This window comes from Bipolaris zeicola (genome assembly GCF_000523435.1).
Source record: "Bipolaris zeicola 26-R-13 unplaced genomic scaffold scaffold_36, whole genome shotgun sequence".
In the NCBI taxonomy this organism is placed as follows: domain Eukaryota; kingdom Fungi; phylum Ascomycota; class Dothideomycetes; order Pleosporales; family Pleosporaceae; genus Bipolaris; species Bipolaris zeicola.
In genome coordinates this window covers 114,014-126,055 of record NW_006912085.1, presented here as the reverse complement: position 1 = coordinate 126,055, position 12,042 = coordinate 114,014, and the positions used below count along the sequence as shown (strand labels likewise).

Below are 12,042 nucleotides of genomic sequence, written 5' to 3'. Positions count from 1 at the left end.
CAAAAATCTCGGACTACTACTCTTTGCACCACTACCTAGATGTCCACCTCGAACCAGAAATGGATCCTAGAGGGACCGAATATGGCTCGTCTCTCTCCGCACGGAGATGAGATACCCGTTAGCCATACCTCCAAAGCCAATATCTTTAGGCCATCTAGCCAAGATCCTAGCTCAGTCTCTACCGGCACTTCTCGTGGGCTAAACGTCTTCAGGGAACAGGTACCTACCTATCAAGAGGCATCAGACGACGACGAGCCTTCATCTACAGTCTGTGATACTTGTAGTGTACATATACAGCCTATCTGGAATTGTTCTTACTGCGACATGAACTTTTGCGATGACTGTTGGGGGAAGCAGGGTCCACACAAATTGGGTCGGAAGGGTCCCGATGGCCTACCCCATGAGAAGGCCAATCCAACAATCGTCCAAAGACTAAAGGACATCCTCGCCCCACCCCAAGATTACCATGAACAGCAAATTCTGCATGTCGAGGATGAAGATACGACATGGTTTGGGCTGGCGCGTGACAATCACAACAAATCCATTTTGGATGACCGTGGACGCTACGCTGCTATCATGGCCGACAGCAATACTGATGAGTACCAGTTCCGATATCCCCAGATCGTCTCTTTTATTGGACAAACAGGTGCTGGAAAGAGTACTCTCATCAAAATGCTCATAGATCAACAAGAGAGGATACACGGCTCGCGCGAATGGGCGTTCCCGTCACCAGTAGTTGGGTCAATGACGAACAGCAACATACCAACGTCATGTGATGTTCACCTTTACAGTGATCCAACCACATATCTATCAGAACATCCCATGCTTTTCGCAGACTGCGAAGGTTTGGAAGGCGGCGAAAACACTCCAATAAGCGCTCAGTATCGCGAGAAGGCGTCACATACTTCTGAAGAGAGGGGGAAAGGGAGAGAGATGCGCCGAGAGCATCCCAAACTACAACAGATTACCAGAGGATTGAATCGCACACGTCGAGAAATCAAATGGGCGAACTCGCCAGAAAAGACAAAACGTCAGTACGCGGTCACAGAGTTTTATCCACGTTTGCTATACACATTTTCGGATGTGATCGTGTTCGTCTTGCGAAATGCAAAGTAAGTTCTAAAAGTCTATACCTTAATGCTCCGTTGTGTTTACTATTTGCCTATATTTTTCTTTTAATCATTGTCGGCCTGCTCCAACTATCTTTTCTAAATCTGACTCAATATTGCAGGACATTTGAGTCTACTGTGCTCACACTGTTGATCAAATGGGCTAGATCGTCCATTGAAAAGTCAGTCAACCAACCTATCCTGCCTCACGCCATCATTGCTCTCAACGCGACAAGTACCAAAGTCGATCAGAGCGCTTGGGACCCTGAATATGCAACGGAATCTCTTCTAGCTGATGTCGCTGGTGCAGTCGATCGAGACCCAGCTTTTAAAGAGCTAAAAGAATATTGGGGTGGGAAGGGTAGAAACATTCACACCGTGAAAGATCTTCTTCTATGCTACTATTCCTCGATCACCGTTATAAGGATACCTGGAGATGGCCGTTATATGATGATCGACGAACAGATCCAAAAACTTCACGATACGCTGTCTAGGCGGTGCAGAGAGTCATTCAATACGAAGCGTAGGTCTCGCATGCTTTTCAACTCCGACGCTTTGAACGTATACCTGCATTCCGCATTCGAACATTTTTCAAATGATTTGAACAAACCATTCGACTTCATGGACGCCTCGTTCAAAATCAATCCCATTCCTTTGGATTTTGGAGGTAATATTCTCAAGCTGGCTGTTGCTATGAAGGCTCGGTACGATGATCCCAGAAAGATTTTCGAGGAATTGAGCTTTATGGTAGCTTCTTGTATTGGGTTGGACTGTGTTCGACAGAACTTTAAAGGTACGTAGCGCAACCCCACTCAAGTCACTCTTTACACTCTTTTACCCCAAATCCCAAATTCACAATTCATTAACACGTGAGATTTCCAGGCCCGGCAAACCAAATTCTCGAAAAGCAATACCTCTCCCACTGTGATACAGCACTGGAAGACTTTTGTGCGCTCTACTGGCCATGCACATTCAACTATATGCACCGCGGCCGCTGTGTGAATGTGAAGGAGACTCATAACAAGGGACATCAGAATAGAAAGGGTATCATCATTGGCACTGGTCCGTATGAGTCCAACTTTACGTTTACTGGCTTCGCCAAAGACTGGTCTCGGCTTTTGGAGAGCCACCTTGCAAAATTTCAAGTTGAGCTCAGTTCCCAGCTCATGCAAACCCCATCTGCGAGTGAGGTGGATATTACCACAAGACTCCACCACGCCAACATCACGGCATTCTACAAGCGTCTGGGTGGCGCCCAGAAGTTTGTCAGTCACTTGACTTGCTACTGCTGCCTTCGAGAACTGGCCGAGCATCCTCTACGTTGCGGACATGTGCTCTGTACACCCTGTATCAAAAGTTACGGAAACCCCCATAATGAGCTTAAACACTCATATTCAATGGCTTCTTGTCCTCTCCATGACTACGAAACCGTCTTCTCTGCTCATTGGCCGGTGCACTTTAAGCCTCCGCTCGCTGGTGTGCGGGTGCTATCACTTGATGGGTAAGTAAACCGCATTCACCAGAAAATGATACTAACAAAGGCAGTGGCGGTATGAGAGGCATTGTCATTCTAAGTGTTCTTGGGGAGATCCAGAAAGAACTAGGAGGGCGCATTCCTATCCAGGACTTTTTTGATCTTATAGTGGGCACCAGGTGAGTCGCTGTAGAGTCTACCATTAGTTCCCGAAGGAATTTGGGCACATGAGCAAGCGAGAGTTGACCATTCTTAGTACCGGCGGATTGCTTGCACTTGGCCTTGGAGTCAAAAATTGGTCCATCGAACAGTCTACGCAGACGTTCCTGAGCTTGGTGAGAACTGCGTTTACTTCCAGGTATCCTGGTGGTCTCCAATTGATGAGGAGCAAATACCGTACCAAGCCGCTTGAGAAGGCTTTACACCAAGCTTTCGGGGACGAAGCCATGTTCGGAGGAGTGCCAGAGGATATGAGTGGCTCTACACGGAAAGTTGCTGTAACAGCTGCCACTGAGACGGGTGAGGAGGTTGTGATCTTCACGAATTATAATCGTGCGAGTAAATCTGGAAGTAAGTCGCCTTTCGCTTGACCTGACCAGAGCTTATACTTTCGACAGTTGGCTACCGCCCAGTTCGCCCAGATGACCCTAACAACGACCTCAAAGTCAGAGAAGCGTAAGTGTATCGGCGTAAGAGCCCTGAGGCTTACAGCTGACATTGGCCTAGTGCAAGAGCCACATCTGCTGCACCATTCTTCTTCAAGCCCTTCGTCAATGGCAGAACCAAGGAGAGTTATATTGACGGTGCTGTCAAGCACAACAATCCAGTACGAATAGCCAACAGCGAAACCAAGTTCCTCTGGCCGGATGTAGAAGAGCGCTATCCAGATATCTTATTGTCTGTTGGGACTGGATATCATGAGTCGGGTGTGGAGGGTTCCTCAATTGCCGGATCTGATCGCAGACGCATGCAAGTTCGAAAAGCGCTCGAACTAACGAAGAAGCGATCCAAGATATCAAAGGTCTTCCCACAAGTAGATTCTTGGTTCAAATTCGCCAAGCAGCGCGTCGAGGATATCCTCAACTCTGAAAATATATGGAGAGATTTCCGCACCGATGTTGTGGGCCTGTCTTCGCCTATTGCGGCAGAGAGATATATACGCTTGAACCCTAATGTCAGGAGCCCAGTGCCCAAGATGGACGACACGCAGAAAGTCAACGACTTGCAGAGGGAGGTTGCTGATACACTTCGCACGCCCGAGTCACAGGTTATGATACAAACGATCGCTGGCCGGCTCATTGGCAGCTCGTTCTATTTCGAAAAGATTGGGCGACCCAGAGAGATCAGAGGTGTGCTCACCATCCAAGGTATGCACTCACAGTATCTCCATCAGATGAATACAACTAAAAACATCAAAGGTACTATAGCGTGCAGATTCGCTGATGGATCCGACGATCTGCGCTTCCTTGGGGAACACATTCGCTTCAAATTTCAACGCTACAAGTTCCAACCCTTCTTCCGCATCTCCGAAGTGGGCAACGTCGAGCACACTCAGGACATTGAGTTGAGCCGCAAGGTCCTCGAGGATATGGTAGACAGTCGATCATTCAACCTGGGCGCAATCGTCATACCCGTGGCCTCGGATCCAGCATTATTATCCATTGACCTTCACCTCATCGACGACCGCAAGCAACCAAAATTCAGCACCAGCTTCCCCATCAGCGGCTTCCCACGCAATCTCACCGAAGGCGAAGCCGTGAAACAAACCAGTAAGCCCACACTCATTTACCCCTTCCCTTCCCCAGACCCAAAAAATCAATCTTCAAACCTAACTAAAGAATCTTTCCACTGCTTTAGCATCTCCACCCATGCTCGACACCGTACCCTACAAAACCTCAGATAAACGCCGCTCCCTTCGCGAAAGCAGATCGAATATCCACAGCAGACTCGAGATCGAGCATCGCCCTATAAGCGACGGAAATATCGATTACAGGGCCTATAGGCACAGCGATACCACTCAGCAACCCCCAAAGCCAACGCCATCTCTTGACCTGCAGCACCACGTTGAATTGCACGATCCTGATGAAGCAATAGGAATGTCAGATGTGGAGATGGCGCCGAGCCACGAAGAAGGCAGGTCCAGTAGCGAAAAGGCAATGTCAAAGTCGAGGCGACACTTTGTTGATGCATTTCGTGATGCGAGTTCGAGTTCGGATACTTTAATGTAGATTTATTGCAGTGTATACAGATTTGATTTCTTGTCTTTGTTTTTCGAAGAAGAGTATAATAATTACAATGAATAGAATGTAGCATATGGCTTTCGTTCGTGTTTGAACTGCTCTTTTGTGGCAGGAAATAATGTACAAGGCGTGAACAAAGCCTCTTCTTTGAGAGGAGGAGGAGGAGCAACCATCCCATTGCCAGTTTCATGTCTCTTGTAACGTCCAAAGACACATAGCTCCCCCCCTTCTCTTTACTGTAAACCAGCATCGTAGCAACATGTGACTTGGAAATATCGTGGTCATAATACCATGGGCGTGATAAATGCACATATCGTAACGATTTGCGTCATCAGGGTCAGGGAAGCCCACACAAAACCCCCACCACCCATACACGAAGATGTGAGGTGGGGATCAAGCATCACAGCCCAGCTCTCCTCTTCCTCTCTCGGTCGCCAGCAAGTCCATTCCCCAACCCACTTTACAGCATAAGCAGCCGAGTAAACATATAACGGGGGGGGGGGTATCAAAATCACCTTAATCTTCCTCAGCCGCTCTTTCCCTCTCCTTACCACCCCAGCCCACCAACGGCCATCCCTTGGGCAGCACCGAGTAAGGCGGTAATGTGTAGCGTCCCTCGCAACTGCCCTGATCCCTACAGGTCAAATCGCAGAGCCCAAAGACATTGCAATAGCAACTCTTAGCCGTCGGACAATGCACAGCTGGTTTCCCGAAAATAACTATTTTCCACACAAAAACAATTCAAGTCAGCCCCAACCGGAAACCCCCCGCTAACCCATTCCCTGGGATTCAAAAAAAAGAGGAAAAGGAGGGGGAAGGAAAACTTACTATGCCACGAATACTCAAACACCCGCCCACTAATCGCATCCCCCAACTCCGTCTCCAAAATCCACTCTCGATACTTCACATACTCCTCCCTACTCCTCTCCCTCACCTTCTCCCTCGTCGCCGCAAACTGCGCACAGCAACTCACGCCCACAGCCACGGGAACCTGTTCCTCGGGAAAAAGCCTCTCAAACGCCTTCTTGTAATCGCCCCCTGCATGTACGGCTTCGCGGTGCTCTCCGGCTTCCGCTAAAGGTTTAATTTCAGCAGGACAACCCAGAGACCAGGCGCAGCGGATGTTGACGTAGCCTTGTTGGGCGAGGTAGGGGAATTGGAAGTGGCGGAGCATGGGGACGCCGTCGTAGTCGGGGTCGTCGTTGTGCCATTGGTAGCGGTTTGGGTGGAGGAAGAGGATGTAGTCGGGGAGGGAGGCGTAGTTGTCGATTATGTAGCTGTTTTGGACATTGTTTAGTTTTTTTTTCTGTTTGTTTGGGGATAGGAATGTAGGTTATGTACAAGGGAAAGAGGACGCATACGTCAGGTATACCATGCTTTCGCGACCTTTATTCAAGGGGACGGTGAGAGGCGCATTTTTGTCGTCGACTCGGTAGATGTTCTTCTCCCACTCGGGAAAGTACTCGTCGAGCCACGTCGCGTTCTCGGAACTTTGGCTGGCGACTACCACGGCCGTTCGCTGCGCCTTGACGCTGCCATTCGCTTGGAGCGGCTTCTCCTCTGGCTTGTGCGACTGGTCGCTCGCTTGTTGCTCGTCGTAGAGTTCGTCAGGTAGGTGTGTCAGACTGGCCGGTCCGGGCGCAACGGCGCTCTTGTCCCAGAGTTCGGATTTCAGGTGGAGGAAGAGGGCGGTCAGGAGTGCGACGTTGATGAGTATCGCGGCATTTCGAGCCGTGAGTAATCGAGGCATGGCGACACAAGAGGTCGTACGCCCAAGGTAAACCGCACAACGATTGCGCGCGAATCCGGGGAGTTCACATACGCGACGCTTACCCAGGGGCGATCAGCGCTAGGATTCAACATCCGCCGATAGTACGAGGTTCTCGCCGCCGTTCAGGAGTACACGCCTTTTGCCTCCATAACTACCGATATACATACACAAACATGTACCATTTGCACATTGCACATTGCAGTCTTTATGAAAGCTCAATCTTGTCAATTGTATTCATTGCGGTATGGGCTTTTAGCTATCCAAACCCAATTGGTGCAGCTCACCATAACATACTCAGCCCGCTAAACTAAGTGTAAAGCTCCTCGGTAAGAGCATTCAGCCCCACACCCTCCTTGGCAATGTCTTCCTCTTTCAGGAAAAGCAATGGCATCTCAACGAGGTTGCCCTTGATCGTGCTGAGAATCTCCTTGACCTCGCGCACACCCTGCTCGCCTGGAGCAAAGTTTTCGGCAACAACATGGCCCCACTTGTACAATGACGGCTTCTTGTTCTCTTTGGCCTTCTCATCCTGACCAAAGAAGCGAGAATAGTACTCGTCATATTGCTTCCAGTTCTTGACCTCGTCACTAGGCACGGGGTGGAACACTTTTCCGAAAGCCTGTGTGTTGGTGTGTGCTCTCCAGTTCCATAGGTTCCAGAACTCTTCAGAAATGGGGTCTACAACTTGGCGATCTTCCTGCGATCCCCAATCGTATTGGTTGGGAATTCCTACAGGCTCATAGTTGGCATCTGGTCGCTCCATGTCCTGAGGTTTGAGCAAGCCGAGATGCTTTCGGAAGATTTCCCTTCGAAGAGATGCGGCAAACTCGGACGCGCGCCATGGCTGTCCGTCCATGGAAGACTCTACCGTGTTGGGGTCGTGGATGATGATCGCGATCTCAGAGTCGTGATCGCCAAGTTGCGAGCGGTCGTTGAGGTTAGCGGACCCACAGATGACAACCTGGTCATCAGCGATCAAGAGCTTGCTATGAATGTATAGCTCTTCAGACACAAAAGCATCCATCTCAGCATCAGGACTACCTTCCCAGGGCACGTTACGAATGTCCTCGCCTCCGAGCATGTAACACTCGCTGACAGTATCCCAGCGTCCATCGCCAAGGCCTTGTCGCCCACCGACCTTCATTGCTTCTTGCTGGTAACGGTCATAGTCGCTCTTCCTGCCTTGGCTTTGTGGGCCACCATCGTACTGCTGTTGAGGGGCGGAGGAACCATCCATTTCGTACACGCCATATTCCTGAGTAGGCGGGGGACGATAAGCCTGGTAGCCACGTGCGTTGTCGTGGGCAGCATCGAAGCCCTCCTGAGCTTGCGTGTAAGAAACACCACTGCGCTGCTCCGTCTCCTGCATGACCTGACTGGAGTTGATACGGTCGTAGCTGCGAAGGTTGTAGAACCGGATGTACTCCATTGGGTTGAATCCTGCCTTGGCAATCTCCTCGTAGATCGAGTGACCACCACGGTTGATGGAGTCGTACTGGACTGTAATTGATGAAGTGGTTAGCAAATTTTGGTTTTACCTGATGTTGACATAACTGTCTCTGGTCACTCACATTCCATAATAGCACGGGTACCGAGTGCTTCATCGAGCTTCAGATCACCCGCAAAAGCCGGCACAGCCGGAATCATAACAATCATCTTGTACCTCTCGCCATTTCTCGCAGCGCGGACAATGCGTTCAACAATGGCCGCACCGACCTGGTTCTTGATCGGCTTCTGCTGGTCACCTGTGGCAGTTATAAAAAACTGATTCTCAATGTAGATGAAATGCTTGCTGTTGCGGATGATTTCGCAGTAGGCATTTTGAATCGAATGCTGTTATATATTGTTAGCCTAGGTTGTCTAATATTGGTGTGCGCTTTTACTGACCTCAGTGGTGACCAGGTTATGGCTCCATTTGGCAGAGCTTCGTGTAATTTGGCAGTCGACACCACCCTTCTGCGAGCTGTGCTCCGCATGGGACTGTTGGTGAGGTTGATAGGAACCGTGACCCTGACCGTACTGATCAAACTTGCTGTACATCTTCTGGCGTAGACCACCGTGGCCGAAAATTCCTCGATCACCCTCCTCATGGCCACCGAAACCACGCTCTCCTTCGTCTCCTTCGAAATCCCGTTGTTGAGTTGGCGCCTGTTGAGCACCGCTGCTGGTATCGGGTAGTCTGGCGTATCGGGTGGCTTTCTTGCTGTACTTTTCGTCGTAGATGAAATTCCAGCGTTGCGTAAAATGAGTACGCAGATCCTGAACAACCGGACCGGAGACACACAAGGCAACATCGGACCATCCCATACGAGAGCTTTGGGTCCTGTCAAGCTTGTTGTTTTCCCAGTTGGTAACGTCCTGGAAGTCTATACCCGAGTTAGCATTACTAGCAGACTAAAGCTTGGCCGGCAGAGCTATGGAATATTGACCAAACCCTGCAACTTGAGATATTAACTTACCCAGCATACGAGCATTATTAAAGTCCTGACCTGGGAAGACAATTCTGTCGATATTGCCAGGATGGGCATCAGCAATTGCGTGCTGGTTGGTGTCCCATCGGCCATAGCACAAGTCTAGTCCTCCCATGAATGCGATGTGGCCATCGATCAAGCAAAGCTTTTCGTGATGTGCCCAGTACATGACTGTGCCTTCGTGAGCACCGTAGATTGCCTTGAGGCCATCTCCTGGGAGTTGAGCGAGTGCTGCCGGAGTGAAAGACATGTTCTTCATAGAAGCAAAGAAATTCGATTGCAGCACTGCGGCGTCAGGCAAGTGATCGGGGTGTCGGAAAACACCAATGTTTTGGTGGAGATCTTCCAAGTGGTGTTTTGTATGGGCTGAGGAGACTGTAATAGGTGGGGCAATCAGCGGATCTGTCTTTTCCCACTCTTCAAGCGATTTGAATATGACATCCAGGCCGATGCGCGTAAGCGCTTTGGTAAACATGTCCGTCGAACTCGGTAGGAGAGAATGAAGATAGTTGGGCAGCAACGGATTCAGTAACTTACGAGTAAGGGCTTGGGTAACCTCCTTGTAAACAATAATGTTGACCTTGACGCCGCGCTCAGCAGCAGCAAGCAACATGCGGTCGACACGATACTGCTGGTTCTTGGCAGGAGGACGGCGAAGGTAGAGCTCGGGGGAAAGCCACCAGTCGAGGATCCAGATGGACTCTTTGGCGCGCTCGAGAGCTATGGATACGGCGTACATGTACGAGCATCCATCGACATACCACTTGGTCTCGTTGCCATGTCGTTCTGGGGCGAAGCTGGAGAAGCGATGTTGCTGATGATATTCTTGGGCGGCAGCAGACTGTCCTGTCTGCTCGGATGTTCCCGCTGGGGGTTTCTGCTGATTGTTGTTGTCGTCGCCACTTATGGCATCTTTGAGATCGGAGACAAAATCATGAAGAGGATCATGGAGTTTTTTGAAGAACGACATGCCGCCGCCGCCACCTTGCTGTGAGGATGAAGACTGGGGCTGGGTATTCTGTATATGTTGAGTTAGGGATTTGTTTGGAGAACCAAGCTTCTCTTAAGGCGATACAGTGAACAAAAGACCAGGAAAGCGGGCGAGATTAGTGAATGACGAGACTAGTCTGGCGCTTTGACGGTCATGGTGGGGCAGCCCCAGGGATACAGCAAGCTGGTAGTAGATACAGAGCATGCAATGACAGCATGGCGTCTGGAGGAGGCGTATGTAGGTACTCACCTCTTTTTTGCCAAAGCCAAAACGCCGACCCATGTCGCCTATGAGGCCGCGATCGCCCTCCTGCCCTTCTTGGGCATTGTACTCACCGTACGCCAAGTCGTCGTCTCGGCGAGACATGGCGGTGCTGGCACAGAGGCTGGGAGAGTGAGTGTCAAGAGAGAAATCGGAACGATTGTGTTGTTGGGAGCTACAAGAGCTGACGGAGCTGGAGGTCGAGGTGGTCGGACAAGCCCCGCGTCACAGGCTTAGCGCCAGGAGGGTCAGCAAGGGTGTGAGCGACGACGTAGCTGGCGAACGGACGAGCTGGAATCCGCGCCGATGCCCAATCAATTGCGCGTACCCTGATTTCTCCTGGTCAGCATTGCAGTCGATACATGGGGGGGCGGATAGTGATGGCATGCATCCAACCGCCTGTCCGTACCCGTACCCGTCCTCCGTGCCCCTCACCTCACCCCTCACCCTTGGCCCCTCACTGCCACCGACGGCACACATACTACTTCTGCTGGCCAACGCTTCACAAACATTCCAGGCTATTGAGCAAAGGGATAGCACAGGGGCATCCGCGGGTTAAATAGATAAGCTTTGCATCATCATGTACCCCACAAGTTCGCGTAATCATGATGGCCGTTGCGATGGATGACGTACCCTTGTACATCTATCTGCTCCTCTAACTATGTATATCTATTATCCCGCTGCGCGAACGGCTGCACTTTCTTCTTTACCCTATAATACGCACAAATCTTTCATTCTCGCTGTATACACTGTGGCGAATTCCTACATCATGGCCTTCTCTCCCCGCCTTGCAGTCTCCGCCAGACTGGCATCTCGTGCATTCACTTCTGTCCGGCCTGTAGTCCCTCTTACTGCTGCAAGATGCTTCCACTCAACTCCCATCTCCATGGGAGAACATCCTGTTGCTACTCTAAACGTATGTTTTGCTACAAATTCTGAAAACCAGTCGAGCCATGCTCATGTAGATATAGGAGGAGCTTATCCCTCGCCTTCCCCCGTCATCCCCAACACTCTTTGAGGCAAAGAAGAAAAAGAACCTTACTTTTGAAGCCATTGCAAAACATGTAGGACGTGACGAAGTCGCAATCGCTGCCCTCTTCTACGGCCAAGCCATGGCTTCACCCGAGGATGTCCAGAAACTCTCTGAGGTCCTTGAGATTGACCCAGGAAAGCTTGAGTCCCAGTTGGGTGGATTCCCCAACCGAGGCAGCACTCTCGATATGCCTCCTAAAGACCCTACCATTTACCGTCTTTATGAGATTGTGCAAAACTATGGTCAGGCTTACAAAGCCGTCATGCATGAGAAGTTTGGAGATGGCATCATGAGCGCCATCTCTTTCAGCACAAAGGTGGAGAAGGAAACTGATGACAAGGGCGAGTGGGCCAAGATTACCCTGAGGGGCAAGTGGTACGTTTGCTGCAAAGTAAAGCTCCTCATTCATCGCTAATGACGATTCAGGTTGCCATACTCGCGATTCTAGACCATTCACGATACCTATCCAATTCAATTTTTTGCATTCATGGAAATACGAGCGCTCAAGGACGCAGAAGGTGTTGTAATTCACGCGACGCAGTCACAGAATAACCAGATCTCTTCATAGTGTATAAATTATTTTCTTACCCTGTTTATATTGCACGGGTAAGAGGGGTTTGTTGTGGCTCTAGAGCGTACTTTCCTCCGCACCTACCAAACTTCACCGTTCCTGCCTCACATATCTCTCACCT

General features: G+C 50.2%; 4 protein-coding genes across 4 annotated transcripts; 2 read left to right on the top strand and 2 right to left on the bottom strand.

Annotated features, from left to right (window-relative positions):
• Positions 1 to 39: 39 nt before the first annotated feature.
• COCCADRAFT_3262 (uncharacterized protein) lies at positions 40 to 4,811 on the top strand (the record flags this gene model as incomplete). Its single annotated transcript, XM_007711919.1, has 9 exons — positions 40 to 1,112; positions 1,232 to 1,902; positions 1,992 to 2,610; positions 2,655 to 2,762; positions 2,840 to 3,153; positions 3,201 to 3,258; positions 3,310 to 3,950; positions 4,002 to 4,352; positions 4,441 to 4,811. The coding sequence occupies 9 exons, from the start codon at positions 40 to 42 to the stop codon at positions 4,809 to 4,811; spliced, it is 4,206 nt and encodes a 1,401-aa protein (XP_007710109.1).
• A 528-nt stretch (positions 4,812 to 5,339) lies between these two features.
• Positions 5,340 to 6,573, bottom strand: COCCADRAFT_90513 (uncharacterized protein; the record flags this gene model as incomplete). The annotated part of the gene is made up of 3 exons (XM_007711970.1): positions 5,340 to 5,542; positions 5,652 to 6,100; positions 6,185 to 6,573. The coding sequence occupies 3 exons, from the start codon at positions 6,571 to 6,573 to the stop codon at positions 5,340 to 5,342; spliced, it is 1,041 nt and encodes a 346-aa protein (XP_007710160.1).
• A 328-nt stretch (positions 6,574 to 6,901) lies between these two features.
• On the bottom strand, positions 6,902 to 10,422 carry COCCADRAFT_90458 (uncharacterized protein; the record flags this gene model as incomplete). Its single annotated transcript, XM_007711969.1, has 5 exons — positions 6,902 to 8,094; positions 8,166 to 8,427; positions 8,482 to 8,960; positions 9,054 to 10,083; positions 10,306 to 10,422. 5 exons carry the CDS (start codon positions 10,420 to 10,422, stop codon positions 6,902 to 6,904), a joined length of 3,081 nt encoding a protein of 1,026 aa, XP_007710159.1.
• A 664-nt stretch (positions 10,423 to 11,086) lies between these two features.
• COCCADRAFT_3259 (uncharacterized protein) lies at positions 11,087 to 11,798 on the top strand (the record flags this gene model as incomplete). Its single annotated transcript, XM_007711918.1, has 3 exons — positions 11,087 to 11,233; positions 11,289 to 11,725; positions 11,777 to 11,798. The coding sequence occupies 3 exons, from the start codon at positions 11,087 to 11,089 to the stop codon at positions 11,796 to 11,798; spliced, it is 606 nt and encodes a 201-aa protein (XP_007710108.1).
• Positions 11,799 to 12,042: the final 244 nt, after the last annotated feature.